This window comes from Canis lupus, chromosome X, assembly GCF_003254725.2.
Source record: "Canis lupus dingo isolate Sandy chromosome X, ASM325472v2, whole genome shotgun sequence".
NCBI lineage: Eukaryota > Metazoa > Chordata > Mammalia > Carnivora > Canidae > Canis > Canis lupus.
The window spans coordinates 17,926,978-17,943,178 of record NC_064281.1 but is presented as its reverse complement, the minus strand read 5'-3'; the positions used below and the strand labels follow the sequence as shown (position 1 = coordinate 17,943,178).

The 16,201-nt window shown below is 40.5% G+C and overlaps 1 protein-coding gene across 5 annotated transcripts in view; it reads right to left on the bottom strand.

Annotated features, from left to right (window-relative positions):
- Positions 1-16,201, bottom strand: part of PHEX (phosphate regulating endopeptidase X-linked) — a 209,739-nt gene that overhangs the window by 50,309 nt on the left and 143,229 nt on the right. For all 5 annotated transcript variants that reach the window (XM_035711932.2, XM_049107511.1, XM_035711933.2 and 2 more), the window contains 2 exons: positions 9,623-9,726; positions 1,610-1,668 (listed from right to left, as the gene is read on the bottom strand). In XM_035711932.2, the coding sequence (XP_035567825.1) occupies positions 1,610-1,668; positions 9,623-9,726 (163 nt within the window). The remainder of the gene's footprint in view (positions 1-1,609; positions 1,669-9,622; positions 9,727-16,201) is intronic.

Genomic DNA, 16,201 nt, shown 5'->3' with positions numbered 1-16,201 from the left:
CCATTACAAGTGATCTGGCTTTTATTCTGAATGAGAAGGGAAGCTCATAACTGGTTCTGAGCAATGGGGGGAACTGACATGATTGTAAATCAACTTAAAATGGCTGCAATATTCTTATATTTAGAACAGATTGAAGGGGAATTGGGACAGAAGCAGGGAGGCCAGCGAGGAAGCTCTGACAGGTAACCAGTGAGGAGGATGGGGGCCTGTGGCCAAGGGTGGCAAGTCATAATTTATAAGTTCCATCACCCACATTCAATGAAGTGCACTGAGATAGGCTTAAAACCATGAGATTAGAACATCATCCCCAAGCAAGGGAGTGAAGATCAAGACCAGAAGAGGTGCAGGAGGGACAAGAAGCCAGCAAGGACTGGAGCAGGGGCGGCACACTCACCCCACCACAGGTCACTGCCAACCTGAACTCAAATGTTTGTCGTTCCCATGAATGTCTTCGTACTTTCACTACAATAGGATACACCTCTAGACAATATATACAAGTGTTTTGCACGCTCTTCCACTTCTGAATACGGTATCACACTCGGCATCTTTTCCCCAGTTGTTTTTTTCCCCACGCAACCAATATTTGTGAACTTTATCTGTGTAAATACATATTGCTCCAGGTCATTCATTATTCACAGCTATCTGGAATTCCTTTGGGTGAACACGGCACATTTGAGTCACATTCCGGCAGAGGGACACATAGGTTAGCCCCCTTGTTCTGCCATTATAAACAATAGTCTTATGAGCATTCTCACGTGGGCCTCCTCAGGTGAGACCTCTAGGGCAGCGGTTCTCAGGCTATGTCAGCCACCCGGAAGCCTTAATAAAATAGATTTCTGAGCCTCATGTCCAGGGTTTGCGAGCAACAGATCTAAGATAGAGCCCAAGAATTTGCATTCATAACAAGTTCCCCTATGATGCCATTGCTATTGGTCCCAAGACCACACTGAGAGGCACAGCACTAAGACATATGCCAGGAGTGCAAATGATAGTCACAGACACGCATGGACATCCCCAGCTTTTCTAGGTACTGCCGACTGCTCTGCAAAGCAGGTGAGCCAATTTACATTTCCACCAGCGTAAGTACGTGCTGCCAACACTTGGTGCTGCCAGATGTTTAATTTAATCTGATCTTTAATCCTTTTTTAAATTTATCATGGCATTTATAACTATCTACTCAACACAAGTAAATAAAAGTAACTTAAGACTCTCCTAGGGTCAATCGGAACATTTCCAAGCTTTTCTTTATAGACAGTCCCTCGGGTTCTGTCGTGAGCCCAGCGGTACCCACTTATTTTTCCCATCAATCCGAGAAACAGACAAATCATTTGGACAAAATCATTAAGACCATGATGAAAGAAAAGTGGAAACTTGCTCCTCTTCAGTGCCAACTGCAATGTGGTTTTATTTATTTGTAGTTTTTTTGTTTGTTTGTTTGTTTGCTCAATAAGATGAAGGGAATGAGGAAAATCAGGCATATGGGGAAAGACACTGAAACTTCCCTCATCAACATAGCTGATCACTTATGGAGGGAAATAAAGAAATCATAGTCAGGGAAGGGTTCCTTCTATTTGTACCAGGTTAACAAGGAGACAAGCCGGGTACTCACGAATCTGGTTGGTGGAGGCGCTGTAGAAGGCATTGACAGTCGTTGGATTCGTAAACCACCTGTAGAAAGAGAAGCAAATACCACCAGGCAATCATCATTATCTAGGCAGGAGAGCAGCAAGAATGAACACAATGTGGCAGGATTTATTAGCAAATAACCAGGGAACAATGGGGAAGTGGGGCACATGGCCAAATTATCACCTCAGTTTAGGGTTATTGCTCTGTTCAATGAACAATCCCATCCTAAATTGAACAGGGTTCAATGAGAATATATTAACGTGCCTGGTCATTCACTGTTACTAACTTAATGGAAAAAGTATCAGTGCTTCTGAAATAGCTTTAATGAGAAATTCTAGACTCTGAAGGGCTCTCCCCATAGACGGAAGCAGCAACAAGCTGATGTTCAGCAGACCCTGGTCAAGGAATCCATGGGACAGCTAAGTTTCTATGCTGCATCACCTCTGAACTGTCCGTTACAAGTTTTAGATTGATGACAACACAGAAGCCCATGTCAAGAGACATGATTAAAGCATAACCATGCTACCCAGGGGATGTGTCTGCTCCAGTAGAGTGTTCACTAATTTAAGCACCAAAAGATGTCATGGCTCATCCTTGCCTCTATCACTAAGTAGCTGGGTTGTGTTGGAATAGTTGCCCACCTTCTGGGGGTTTGGTTTTAGCTCTAAAATCAAGGTACTGCATTAAGAGATCTTGGGAGTACCTTCCAGCTATCAAGAGTCTACATTCCATTTGAAATGCAGAGATTACTTATATCAGGGCTTGGCAAATTTTTTTCTGTAAAGAGTCAGATGGTAAACATTTAGGCATTTTGCAGGCAAAGAAGCAAAAAATCAAAGATGTTACGTAGGTACTTGTACAGTAAGAGAAAAGCTTCCACAAAATGTTATTAATGAAATTTAAAATGTAATAACCGAGTAGAATTTTTTTTAAGACAGCCTGTTAATGAGAAGAGTGGAATTCTTTTGAGGCAGAATAACATTCTGCTTAATTGGGATTTAAAGTTAGTGCTTCCTGTCTTAAATCAACTGCAAACATTTATCTCTAAAATTCACCCTGAGCTCACGGGCCGTACAAAAACAGGCATCAGCCAAGATTCAGTCCAGAAACTGCAGCATGCTGGCCCCTGACTTAGGTGCCTGTGAGTTTCCACCCTTTGTGATAAAACCCAAGTAAACTGTCTTAAGCTAAATTATTCAAAAGAAATGCATATAAATCCCCTTTCAGAACAATCCTTTTACTAGTCTATATCTAATAAAAGAAGTATGACAAGCTAATAATTTATGTCAGGCTAATATGAAATTGGTAGGAAATCCAGGTGTTGATTCTTGTTGACCCGCACATACCATCTCCCTATAAAGAAGTCTATGAATAGGTCATTCTGTTATTATCATTAGTAGTAGTAGAGGCAGCAAACATTCACTGAGCATTCACGATGCCCTAAGGACACCTTATTCCTAGGGTTTTCTTCCCCAAAGCAAATATAAGGAATTACTAACCTATCTCATGGATGAGGACAGTGAGACTTAACAAGCCTTATATACCTGTACAAGTTCTGGTCTGAACTTCAAACCCAGTTCTCTTCAGCATTATATTATACTGGAGACATTACTGGAAATCAAGAAAACAAGTGACTCCCCTAGTCTAGACTAAAACTTATACTCCTTTCCATAGATTGTGTACTCTTTTCCTTCAGATTTAGGAACAGTATTTCAATAATCCCTAATGTTTAGCAAACAAACCTGCCACCTGGTCTACTTTCTTGAGGAAACAAGTGGAGGGGAAAGCACCTCTACTGTCCTAATGTAAGGTTAAAGCTTAAAATAGGGAGATTATCCTGGATATCCAGGTGGGCCCAATCTAATCACTAGTCCTTAAATAAGCAGAGAACCTTTCTTCTGTGGCTAGAATCCCAGAGATCCAATGGAAGAAATCAGATTCCAAGAATCAAAAGGATTTGACACATTGTTGCTGGCTGAGAGGTAGGGACCATGGAGCAAGGACCAGAGAGAAACCTCGAGAAGGGAACAGTGGCTCCCAACCGACAGCCAGCAAGGAAGTAGGGATGTCAGTTCTGAAACTACCAGGTAGTGGAGCTGCCAACAGCTCAATGAGCTTGGAACAGGATTCTTCCCAGAGCGTCCAGCTATGAGCCCCGCCAGCTGACACCTTGATTCCAGCCTTATGAAACCCAGATCTGAGGTTCCAGCCAAGCCATCCTGTATTTCTGACCTACAGAACTGTGAGATAATACATTTGTGTTTTGAGTTGCTAACATGGTAATTTGTTAGAGCAACAACAGAAAATTAACACATTACCCAAAGAACCCAGTATTTCTATGTCTGAAGTTTGAGTCAAGAGGGGAGAATCCAGGTGCCTCTCAACTTGGCTTCTAAATGACCCCGGACTGAAGCATAATATTGAAAAGATGATGTGTATTCCTAGAGCTCATTCCTTCTCTTCCCCTCCCTCCCACCTCCTCCCTCCCTTTAGCAAAGAATGAACTAGGATAAGGGTCCCTGCGGGAAAAATGCTTCTAACCGCTGATGGACAAAGGTGGACAAAACAAATCAGATGGGGCCTGAAGGGGCCTCTGGAGCTTCAGTGATAATACCTAAAACATCTTCTGTCAGACACAGGATCTCACCTTTCCTGACTTCCCAGAGCTCTTGCTGCCTCTAAGGTATGTTTGGAGGCTTGATTATACCCAGAGCTGATATTAAGTGTCTGCACCAGTAGATCCTACCACTTGTGGGTGCTCATTATTTCTTCTTATTGGTCAGTGCCCATGCCAAGCTGGCCTTTAATATTTTGTCTGTCTCCCTCATTATATCCAAGTTTATTCTATATTTGGTTTTACTATTCTCTAATACAAAGCTACCTACTCCAGTTTTAATATGTGTTTGCAATTTTTTTATACTCCTCCCATTAAGAAGTGGAGTCTAAATCCCCTTCCTCTGGATTATGGGCTAGCCTTAGTGACCTGGCTCTACAACATAAAATGCATTGGAAATGACACCAAGGGACTTCCTATGCTAGACAATTAAAGGCAGTACAACCTCCCCCCAGTGTACAGACATGCTCCCTTCCCCCCTTTTTCTCAGGAACTTACTCTTTGCAGCAATTCTTGTTTTACGCCTGTAAATCTTGGAGTGTTTTGTTACGGGGCAGTAAATAAATGAAACACTGAAGACTTCGTTGTCCATAGATTAAGTTGTAACCACTGGGTGTATTGCTATATATACATCTACTTGAATAAACAAAGAGTGTCACTCGAGTGCTTTAAATTCTTCTTACCATGACTTTAGGGGGTTTCTGCGGTCTGTGTTTGGGGAAGGATTTAGTGGACAGGGTATGAAGAGGCCTCATATAAATTTCAAAAGAAAAATATATGGGGTTGTAATTATACTGGACACAGAATACACAAAAGGAGTCTAATAGTAATAATGAAATACAATTGTCTAAAGACAAAGACACTGGTACCCTGATTTCTATGGAACATACAGAATAGATATACATCAGGCTAAAGTTTTACATTTTACCTATCAACTCTTAAAGATAGTTGCAGGAATATGGAATGGCAAAACCAAAGAATATTTATTACTTTATTTCTAATATCATATAGATTATATCCTTCCCATTCCAGGCTATAGATAATGCTTTTGCAAATAAAAATAATGGGCAAAACCATAATTTGTGTAGATATCTGTTATATTTGTACATATTTTTAAATATTTATTTTTATTTATTTTAGAGAGAGAGAGAGAGAGCAGGGGGAGGGGCAGAGGGAGAGAGAATCCTGAAGCAGACTTCCTGCTGAGCACGGAGCCCGACTCAGGGCTCATTCCAGGACCCTGAGATCAAATCTGAGCCAGGATCAAGAGTCAGCCACTCAACCAACTGAGCCACCTAGGCACCCCATATTTTTTACATATTTTTTAAAAGATAGAGAAAGAAGATCCAGACATGTTTGGTCACAACCAAATGAGAGTGAGTTAATAGGGAAGCTGATTTAAAGTCATTTCCATAAAAAAGGAGATCCTAAGGGGAAAAAATTTTTGACTCAAGCCAAGCAATAGACTAAATCCTCTATTTTTAAGCAAGCTGATGAAGTGACAATTCTTAGAACTAACCCTAAGTGTGTACCTTCAGGGATGACCATCCAATTAATCCCATTCTTGCTAACATTTCCCAGTGCATTAGAAACTTCTTAATGCACATTAGTTCAGCTGAAATGGATTCCATGAGAATGAAAGATAAACGGTATTTATCTCCTATACCCACAAAGAAGCAAAATGTTATTTCAGGGCTTCATAGAAATATAATCACGATGTGCTATTCAAGGTAAACTAGTGTAGTGGAGCTACTCCAGAATCATTCCCACTAGATTAACTCATCAATTTTCAAAACGAAAGATGTGAATTAAAGCCAATGGATATCATGAAGCTAAAATTTCCTACGATGCCTGAAAAGGAGTGGCCCAAAATTTCTTTTAAAAAGTTGACTATCCTATCACTTTACGACACAAAGAGGACCTTAAATTTTTTAATGTTGCTATCTCTGGAATATATATATAATCTGAAGAAATAAGAATTAGTACTATTGAGGGGCATCTGAGTGGCTCAGTCAGTTAAGCATCCAACTCTCGATTTTGGCTCAGGTCATGATCTCAGGGTTGTGAGATCAAGCCCTGGGTTGGGCTCTGAGCTCGGTGGGGTCTCTGCTTGAGATTCTCTCTCTCTCTCTCTATCTCTCTCTCTCTCTCTCTCCCTCCCTCCTTCTGCCCCCCCTTGCTTGCATGCACGTGTGCACGCTCTCTCTAAAATAATTTTTTTAAGGAAAATTATTAGTACTATTGCACTGATTTTCATTCCTGGGTAACTTTTCCAGAAACATTAACCAATTTAATGTCCTTCTGAAAGAAGTATTTTGACAGAGAAGAAAACTAAACAAAATCACACAGTTCACCTAAGCCCACAAAGTTAGCCAGCATTTTTCCAAGCATAAATAAAATATTAGAAATAGTCAAGGCCCTTAGGATCTAACAGTCCATCAGTATTTTATGATATTAAAGAGGACACACTTAGGGATTTTTCAGTTAGCAACCCACACCTTGCTATGCACCCAAATGAAAAACATTTTGAAATTAAAGAATTACCTTGACAGCACCTCTAATATTGAGAAGCCCAAACCCTGAAAATTCTGAAAAATACAAGTGACAAAAATACCTTGAATTTTCTACAAATTGCAAGAAGAGTTTGAAACGATGTAAAGTAGGTCTGAGAAACAACAGGATGATTCACACAGATCTGTGACTATCATACTACATGTAGATGGCTCATCAGGATATTGGAAAGTGTTTGCTGAAGTCGTCAGATTCAAGAACCTACTTTTAGAACCCTAAATCTAAACTTCCTATTGAATAACTGAGGTTAGGAATGAAGCGAAAGGAATGGGCTGAGAGATACTGTGATGACAGCAGAGAACCACGGACAGGGAACACAGAGCTTTAACACAGTTATCTGGCATTTCCAAAGAAGTTTGAAAGCCTTCTAGCCTTCTGTGTTCTTTTGATTGGGGTCAGGGATGGGGCAGGGGAATAGCTCACCTTCGGCCTACTCCTTAAAGTCAAGCACACGTAACTAACTTTGCGAGTGTGTGTTAGAGGAAGGTTAGAAGGGCAAAGGGCAGATGGGAGCCATGGGTAAAAGGGAGAGGCAGTAATCACAGTGTAAGCCAAAGGCTGGTACAGGGCCGAGAATTTCTAGAGTCTAGAACAGAGCAGGGAGTTGGAATGGAGGGTAACAAGAGACCCAGAGAACATAAAAAGAGCCAGCCAAAGATCTGGAGACCAGAATATCAAGCCAAGGTTAAAAAGTGGGCCATAAAAAAAAAAAGTGGGCCACAGAATCCAGGCTTCCAGCTAGGAGGATATGAAAAAGTTAGCAAATCCTTTTCACAACAATCAAGTAGAAAACTGGGCAAGATCATCAACAAACAACCATTTTAGGGCCCTGGGAACTGATCATCAAAGCCAAACAACAGACTGAAAATGTTTAATTTTGGAAAATCACTAGAGCCTGGGATTAAGCAGACCAGGAGTCTGTAGCCTTCTCACCAGGGACCATTCCCTTCCCTTCCGGGCCAGGTCAGTGAAAACTTGGTTTTATCAGGATACGCAGGGCTGGCTGGAAAATCAGCAGCTTTGCTGCCACAGGGGGTGAGCTCAATTGGGAGGGGAGGTGAAAACCTGCAGCCCTGTCAGCTACAAGTGGCAAACTTGGTGGAAAACAAACAAGGAATACCCATAGCTCTGCTTGCTTGAAGTTACAGCTCCCACTGGGAAGACCGAGAGATGAGCTGGAAATGTAAAGGGGAGATCTTGGAAATGGAGGAGTCGAGGAAGGGTGAGATAAGCTCTCTACACGTGCCTGGCTGACTGGGACCCTAGGCACGTATATGGGGGAGACTCCCAGGCCCATGGAGAAATGTCTTCCCCGCCCGCACACAGATCAGCTGGCAGAGAGCAGAGGCCCTACACACTCGAGGTGTTTGACCCCAAGGTCTGCCCCAGTCCCTGGCCGAGCACGAAGCTATGCAGACAGAGGGGCAACCGCGAGCAAGACAGGCTAAAAAATAAAAATAAGATTTTAAAAAATGAGCAGAGACATCCCTGGCCACATCCTATGGGGGAGAGAGATTCTGCTGTCTAAATGGAGGAAAGTTGCTTTTTAAAAAGCCTCAAGAAAATAAATCAGAATCCACAGTTGCTACAGTATATTATCTAAAATGCCATTTTCAACAACAAAAAGGAGGAAAAGAAGGAGGGAGGGAGGGAGGGAGGGAGGAAAAGGAAGGAAGAAACAAGGAAGAAAGAAAGAAAATCACAACAGAGAAACAGAAACTAAAAAACAACCAAATGGAAATTCTGAAATTGCAAAGTACAATAACCAAAATGAAAAATTTGTTACATGGGTCAAAAGCAAATTTGAGAATACGGAAGAAACGATCAATGAATGTGAAGACAGAGCAATAGAAATTATCCAATCTGGAGAACAGGGAGAAAAACGGGCGAGGTGGGCCCCAGCAGAACCCTGTCAATAGCAGGCAGAGCAAAAAGTAATCTAGACCTTGTATGTAACACTGCATCTAGTGTACTGTCAAGGAATCACATTTTTAAAAATGGAATCTAAAGGTGAGCTGAAGAATTTCTCAATTGTAAGCCTCTCATTCATTTGTTAAATGGGGATGGTGCTATTTATTAATAGCACCTACACCTCACAGAAATGACGAGAGGATAAAATTAGTGGTAACAGGTGAAGCACTTCCAGGCACACTGTGAACATAATCCTTGTTAGCTGCTATCAGTATCATCATCATACACATTTTGCTAGGGAAGGAAATCATGGCTGGCCCTGGCCCAAAAAGATCCTAGGGAAACTTTCCTACCTATAGGGATAGTTCCTATGGGCAGCTGGGAAGAAGGAGAATAAATCATAACCACTACGGGAGAAAAGTAATGGAGCCATCAGTTCTTTGACATTTATTACTTTGACACAATCTTCTAGTTACTTTTAAATTATACAGTTACTTCTACATTTGTAACCATACTTTATTTTTTAAGCATTTGTTCTTTTTTAAGATCTTCGAAAGTTTCTACCTGAGTGTGAAATTCTAGGGAAATTTGTTTTCCATATACATATATTCATAACTACATCTAGAAATGACTTGAACGTATGCATCCTAATAAGCCTCCTTGCAACGTTTTGGTGCCAGGAGTGGGGCAGCCATTCTTAGAATGAAGAACTGATTCATATGATACCTGAAAGAAGAGTTATCAAAACCTAACATGGGTTTGGCCAAACCCAGGTAACTGGCCAGCCAGCTACTCTGACCAGAGGGGAATTACAAAATTTGACCTAATGAGACTTCACTACCCACCAGCATATCTATTTCTTTTCATTTTTGGGTTTTTGTTGTTGTTGTTTTTACTCACTCTGTTTTTGGAACCGCTTTTCGCAGCCAGAAGAAATCAGACTGTGCTAAATACTTGCGGGTTTGCAGGACATTGCCGAAGTAGTCAGATTCTGAAAACTTGATCTGAATAAAACAAACCACAACCATCATTGTTCTAAGTGCAGACAGAAGAGGGCTATGAAAAAAGCCTTCAGCACACAAATGAGCAACCAAAGGAGAAGCTGCACTCCTCAGGACACCTCTTAGCGGTCACCAGTTAACCCAGTATCCACAGAGCCATGAAATTTGATCTCAGTGATTTTCTTTTAAAATAAAAAGCCCCCAAATCGATATGATTATTTCTGCATCACAGTTAAAAAAAAAAAAACAAAAAACAAAAAAAAAAAAAACAAGAGAAGCTGTAGTAATTTATGATGCATTTCATTTGCTTTATAATTGAAAAATCTACTTCAACCTTTGCAGGACTTATTCTCTTAGGTTTGAAATTTCTTGGCTCACATGAGTCCTTGATCTTTTATAAAATGTGTACTTTATTTATTTGTCACATAGGTTCTTCTAATAACATTCAGTTTAGTCAGCTAAAACCTCATTTAGCTTATACATGATGATTTAGTCAAATGTTAAAATCCAATTTACTGAAATCAGCATTTGTTCATGAAGGGAAAACAATGAAAGTGATTCAGAGACTTATTTCCCCCACTAAGCACAATGGAGTCACTAGAATTATTTCATTAATAACAGAATTTGTCTAACACCACTCAAAAAAATTCTCTGGTCTCTAAAAATTAATGAAATTACAGAGGCAAATCATAGATTACAGCTTGCATAGAAAAACAGAAAGTTGATACGTCATGACAATTTGTGTATTAAAATAGGGAAACAGACATAAATGATTCTTGAGTTCTTTTCCTTTTTTGGAAGGAGAACGGCAAACACTTTGATCCTATAGGCATCAGTCTACAAAACTAGCAGTACTTAACCTAAATACTGTAAATAATATCTGTGCAACAGTAAAAGCAATGGTACGTAGTGATGTCTAATTCTTTGATCTGAAAATGTATTACTGTGGCAAATAAAATAAGAAAAATACATGTTTGAATAAGCAAATAACCCAGAGTAATCAAATTCTTACTAGGCATAATTTCTTGGTAAGTTTAAACCATACTCTTTTAAAAGCAAAAATTAAAATATAACAAATGCATGTATGTGAAATCCACAGGCATTACTTTATACATTCTGAATATACACACACAATTTGTTGGTTATAGATTTGACAGTCACCTATTTGTCGGCCAACCCCCCGCTCACATTTATCTCTTCCCTAACATCCAGTGGATACTCAGTATGTCTGCAGAGTAACTTTTGTTAATGATTCATCTTGCTCTTTCCAAGGGATCAGGCCAAAATATAAGGGAAGGAGCAAAATAACTAAAAGCACAGGGAGAAAGGCAGGCAGGAAAGTATCGATTCCTGGCATTTTGGTGTTGACCAACCAGTTATAAAGATATGACTTTAAGTTGTCCCTCCTTCAAGCTTCTTAGTGGGGGGTGGCTGATAAATAAATTGTGGTACAGTCCCATGATGGAAAACAACACAGCAGGTTAAAAGAATGGTATATAGGCATGAACGTGAAATAATCTCAAAAGCAATGCTGAGTGAATAAGGCAAGTGGTACGTATGAGCAAATTTAAAGTTGTAAATCATGTGAAATGATACTGTATGTTGTTTATGGATATGTACCTATAGAGCAAAAGCATAAAGAAATGCATGGGAATAACAAACACTGAATTCCAGATAGTGTTTATTCATAGGGAAGGAGGCAGGCAGGAAGAAAGGACATTAGGTCAAGGCAGATTATCAGATGAGTTTCCAGTGTATCTACTTTCTCCATCCATTTCAGATGGATATGTGCATCATAAAGCTAACACAGCAACATTTAGTATTTGTGAAAGCTAGAGATGTTCGAAAAAGGACTTTACATACTTTCCCAATGTTTGAGGTACTTCAAAATAAAATCTTACAATTAATTGTATTTAAAAATAGAAGTTTATACTCAACCTCAGAGGAAAGAGAGTAAGCTCCTTGTTTTCACAAGCAACCTTAACCAGCATCCTAATGCATCCCTGGGTCATGCAGTTAAAAGATGTGTCCGCTTTTCAACCCTTAGCCTTTTTTTAGCTCTTGGTCCCAAGACAGCTCTGCCAGGACCTTCAGAATATGATTGTAACTGATGAAAAATTCAGATAGGCTCTTGGGTTCACACCACTTTCTGGGAAATTCTCTCAAAGGAATTCCCTTCAAAAATACTAACTTTTCTTTTTGGTAACATCAGTGGGGTCGGTTGTTACTTTTGGAAGAGTTGACTAATTGGGATACTTTCCTGCTCCTTTTGGGAAAAAACCCGAAACCTTGATATTCAGGTTATTCTACAGACATTAAATGGAACGCCATCCAAAAAATTTCCTAAAAAAGGAGAGTCCCAAGTAAAAAAATAATAATAATAACAAATAAAAACAGTAAAATAAATAAGGTTCTATCATTGCCATAAAAATAATCATGGGGAGCAAAACTCAGAGGCAAGTAATTACAATTTGCCAAAAGCTTATCTAAATTTAGGATAATTTTTAAATTGCTTTAATAATTAAACAGAATATTTGCTATTTCTTGGCCTAGTTTAACTGATCTATTCCATTCATTTAATGGAAATAAATAAAGGGGTAGAGGTAGAGGGGGACAAAATTTTACTTTTTCCTGTGACACAGGTTCAGTGTTTGGGGGAAGGGAAGGGCCAGCCTGTTACCCCCAAATGATAGATGGGGGAGAGAGCTGAAGAGATTATGGAACTTGCCAAAGCCATATCGTTCAAATCAAGAGGCTCCTAATTTCAATGTTCTCCTTGGTCCTAATAAGAAAACTGGTGATTGAAGAGAAACAGTACAGGGAATGAGGAGGCGAAGGTAAGAATTAAAGAGTGGAAGAGGCAGTGATTAAATAGGTGATGAAATAAGTGATTAAACAGTTTACTTAACATCATGCAGCTGTTAAAATAATGCTAATTAGGCTAGGGAAGACAAGGCCAAAACAAAGGGTTAATGGTAAAGCTCAGCATACAAAATTACCCAGAAGCATCAATCTCAGCAATACAAAAACAGAAAGACAAAATAACATGTGGCAACAAAAGCATGTATTATTATGTTCCGGTACCAATATTATGGGTGCTTTCTCATTCCTTTTCTCCAGTTCCCAAATCTTCCACCAGGCGATAATACTTTGATAGGTATACATATTTCAACAGGCCCTTGAGTGAAAGGGGAAACAAATATGAAACCTAGCTACCCCTGGGAAAGTTCCGCTCGTAGAGAGAGAGAGCAACAAGGACAAATGCACACGAATATTTGAAAAGCACTTGCAATCTTAAAAACAAAAATGTTTAAACTCTGCAAGGGACAAAGATTTGCTCAGATGCCTCTTGTGCTATCCATTACTGGTGAAAACATAGGTTGGGGGATCCCTGGTGGCGCAGCGGTTTGGCGCCTGCCTTTGGCCCAGGGCGTGATCCTGGAGACTCGGGATCGAATCCCACGTCGGGCTCCCAGTGCATGGAGCCTGCTTCTCCCTCTGCCTGTGTCTCTGCCTCTCTCTCTCTCTCTCTCTCTCTCTCTCTGACTATCATAAATAAATAAAAATTAAAAAAAAAAAACATAGGTCGGTCAGGTTGACCATTACGTCTCCTGAGTTGTCTATTGGGCGGTCTTTGGGAAACTAATTGGGGCTCTTGTGTCATTTCCTAAGAGTGGCTCTCCAGATCCTAAAATTCAGGAGAATCTGAATTTCTCTTCCTGGAAATCCAATCCGGGGTACCAAGCATCAAGTGTCACAGACAAAAGGGATAAAGCTGTTACCACCCCTTGAAGGTGAGGAACACGTAGTGAGGGCAGAACAAGGAAATGAGTTCAGCTTCTCGGTAGGATAGGTACATGTTGATAAGACACTACAGGAGCCAACAGGATGAATAGATTCTAGAACACTTTTTAAGTTAAATCCATCTCAAGATACTCAGAGATATATCCAAATATCTTCAAGACAGATTTTATGTTAGGCACCCACAGAATTTTCTAAAAACTTAATGAAATTCAGATTTTATACTTATGTTTTCTCTTATTTATAGCAAAGTAATATGCAAGATTGCTGCATTTAGACAGCTTTGTCCATAAGTATTATGTGTGTATACATATATACACACCTACACAGAGACAATGTTCAAAATGCTTAACAACTTACATATAGGGTACACTGTGGATGAGGCAGTACCCACAAGCAGCCACCTCAGGGTGACTCTGAGAAGTGCCAGCTAGCATGCCACCAAGGAACCAGGTGCCCTGCAGCTACCACATGGAGAGAGGGGAGGACTCGGTCTCCTCTTGTGAAGGGGACACTCAAGATGCAGGCTAGTGTGTGGGGGTTACGGAAGATTGGCTCAAGGCTGGTAGGTACCAGGGCACTCCCCTCCAGCGCCCACTCTTGGCTCTTCTGAGCCATGGTGGTCAGAGATAACTTGATAGAACTTAGGGCAATGTTCTATTTTGTTTCTTTACCTATTGAACAGAATTGCTTCAATATTTTAGCAACCTGTTTTTCTGGGGCATATGAGCTAAATATCATCTCACTCTTGCACAGTGGCAGTAGCACTCTCTGTCACTGATACACACACACACACACACACACACACACACACACACACACACACTCCACTGGCTAGAGCAGACCAAGACCCACCTCAGATAATATCATGCAGGTTCACATGTCTGAATATCTCTACATGCGTATCGATATGTATGTATGTGTTTATCACTCACCAGAAACATTGATCTTCTGTGAAAAAGTACCCAGATCCAATTCTCCTAAGTAAATAGAGGCCAGCTGGGACTCTGACTTCACTCTTACTCCAATTCTCCATTGGCTTTCACAAGAATGAAATACCTAGGGGAGCTGGTTATTTACCCACTGTCTCTCGGCTACATGCCCACCCTTTTACTCTGTTCTAGAATGATGGGGCTGGGAATCTGAAAACTTGATTTCCCAGGCCTGAGTGCCAGTTGGCTTCCTGCCAACAGGAGGCGCTGGGAGGCACTGGGGGAAACCAGCAGGTGGCAGGAAGGGAAAGGATGCTGTGTTTGTTCACTTTCATTCTCTCTCCTCTTTCTTCCGACAACGATTCTAGAAGAATCTTTAGCTCCTCTTCCTATTAAATCTCCCCTCTCTGAAATACCTAGTGCCCTTCTGGCCTTCCCGATTAATACAGCAACCTTTCTACAACTGGCATCAATTTGATCTTGAGTCTATTTTCATCAAGGACCAGTGAAGGAACACTTTGAAAGGCTAATCTGAAAATGGACTGATGCCTATATGTTTAAGCCAACCAGCAGGCTCTCCCGCATGCTACCAGCGCTTGACATAAAGGGCATTTCCTCTCTCCCTGCTCTTTTCAAAGACTGAAGTAAGATTGTTGTTCAGAAATACTTGGCCAGGTATCTCGGTTTACCTTGTCAATCTGGGGTGGGGGTCAGGTTTCTTCTCTAATTCTTCACATTTGCCTCCAAGTTCTTTTCCATTTGCCTTTGTCTCCACATGAGCCCAACTTCAGTCTTCAGCCTTTCTCCTTGACCTTCATCTGATCCGTCACCTAATCTCTATCCTCTTTCCTTTTGCCTTTCTGCCTGATGAAGCATATCTTCACTTGTGTCAAATAAAGTAAGCTGTTTGTCATTTCTAACAGCCTCTCGTGCTCAGAGCTTGTATTACCAGAAATTTCTCACAGACCCTATAGTAGTCCTTATCTACATGTTTCTCAAAACTGAAAACACAGCCTTATTGTATGCCAGGAACACTTTAATCCTACTGCTGTTCACCTTGGCGACACTATTACTGTCTATCACATCAAGCATCCTTTACCTACATTCAGGTTGGGTTTTATTCATTTTTTTCTATCTATTTCTGAATACAAATGTATTTTTATGTCAGTATTGGGATGTTTTTTCACCGTCTGTTTTTTGAAAACTGTTACAAACTCTTGGGTGCAACTGTGTCTGCTCTGGCAGTGAGTCAAACAAAAGCCATTTCTTGACAAAAGTGCCTAAAAATTCTGGTGTGTAATGGCTTCAGTTCAGACCTTGGAGAAACAAGGAAACCTACCTAATACTGCAGGCTGCCTGGCATCTGGCTTCTTCTCACAAAAGATACTGCATTCAGCGAGTATGTACATTTTGGGCACTCACTTTAGACAAGAGCAGACTGCCAACGAAACCTGATCAACTCAATGTTGTGAGTGAGCCCTGAATGCTATCCTATTTGATTAAAGCTTGAGACTGTTCCATCCGTACAGCCTTTTAAATCAATTTAGGGCACCTGGATCCTGCATGAGGCAATTCATAATGACTTTTCCACGCCAAAATAATCTATAGTACATACAAATTGAAGATGTCATAACTGATGCTTATATTGCGCTTACTGCGTGCCAGGGTAGGTTTTAAACATGCTAAACATGTTAACTTATCTGATCTTCACAGCAGCCTTATAAGGGAGGGATTATCCTTCTCAG